Raw genomic sequence first — 493 nt, forward strand, 5'->3', positions numbered from 1 at the left:
CGGGCTCACATGAGGCTGCACTTGCCCTTGACGCGGTCTGTCCGCTTCTGCTTGCCGGCGTGCTTGCCATCGACGCCCAGGCTCATGGTGCGCCGGGTCTCGAGCGTGAGCAGCTCCTGGAAGAGCTCCTTGACGTTGTAGTTCATCTTGGCGGACGTCTCCATGAAGGCGCACTTCCACTCCTGCGCCACGGCCTGCGCCTCGCGCGTGTCCACCTCGCGCTGCGTCTCGTCGCACTTGTTGCCCACCAGCATGACCGGGATGTCCTCCACGCCGCCCTTGATCTGCACGATGAGCTTGTAGATGGGGCCCAGCTCCTCCAGCGACTGCTTGCTGGTGACCGAGAACACCAGGATGAAGGCGTGGCCCTTGGAGATGGACAGGCGCTGCATGGCCGGGAACTGGTGGCTGCCGGTGGTGTCCGTGATCTGCAGCGTGCACACGCTCTTGTCGCAGCTGATCACCTGCCGGTAGGTGTCCTCGATGGTGGGGA

At 64.3% G+C, this 493-nt stretch overlaps 1 protein-coding gene across 1 annotated transcript; it reads right to left on the reverse strand.

Annotated features, from left to right (window-relative positions):
* Positions 1-5: 5 nt before the first annotated feature.
* Positions 6-488, reverse strand: DIRAS1 (DIRAS family GTPase 1; the record flags this gene model as incomplete). Its single annotated transcript, XM_008050903.2, has 1 exon — positions 6-488. A coding segment is annotated over one exon (483 nt), but the record flags the coding sequence as incomplete, so codon positions are not given.
* Between the last annotated feature and the right edge of the window lie 5 nt (positions 489-493).

This window comes from Carlito syrichta, unplaced genomic scaffold (genome assembly GCF_000164805.1).
Source record: "Carlito syrichta isolate Samal-C Ts95f unplaced genomic scaffold, Tarsius_syrichta-2.0.1 Scaffold154042, whole genome shotgun sequence".
Classification (NCBI taxonomy): domain Eukaryota; kingdom Metazoa; phylum Chordata; class Mammalia; order Primates; family Tarsiidae; genus Carlito; species Carlito syrichta.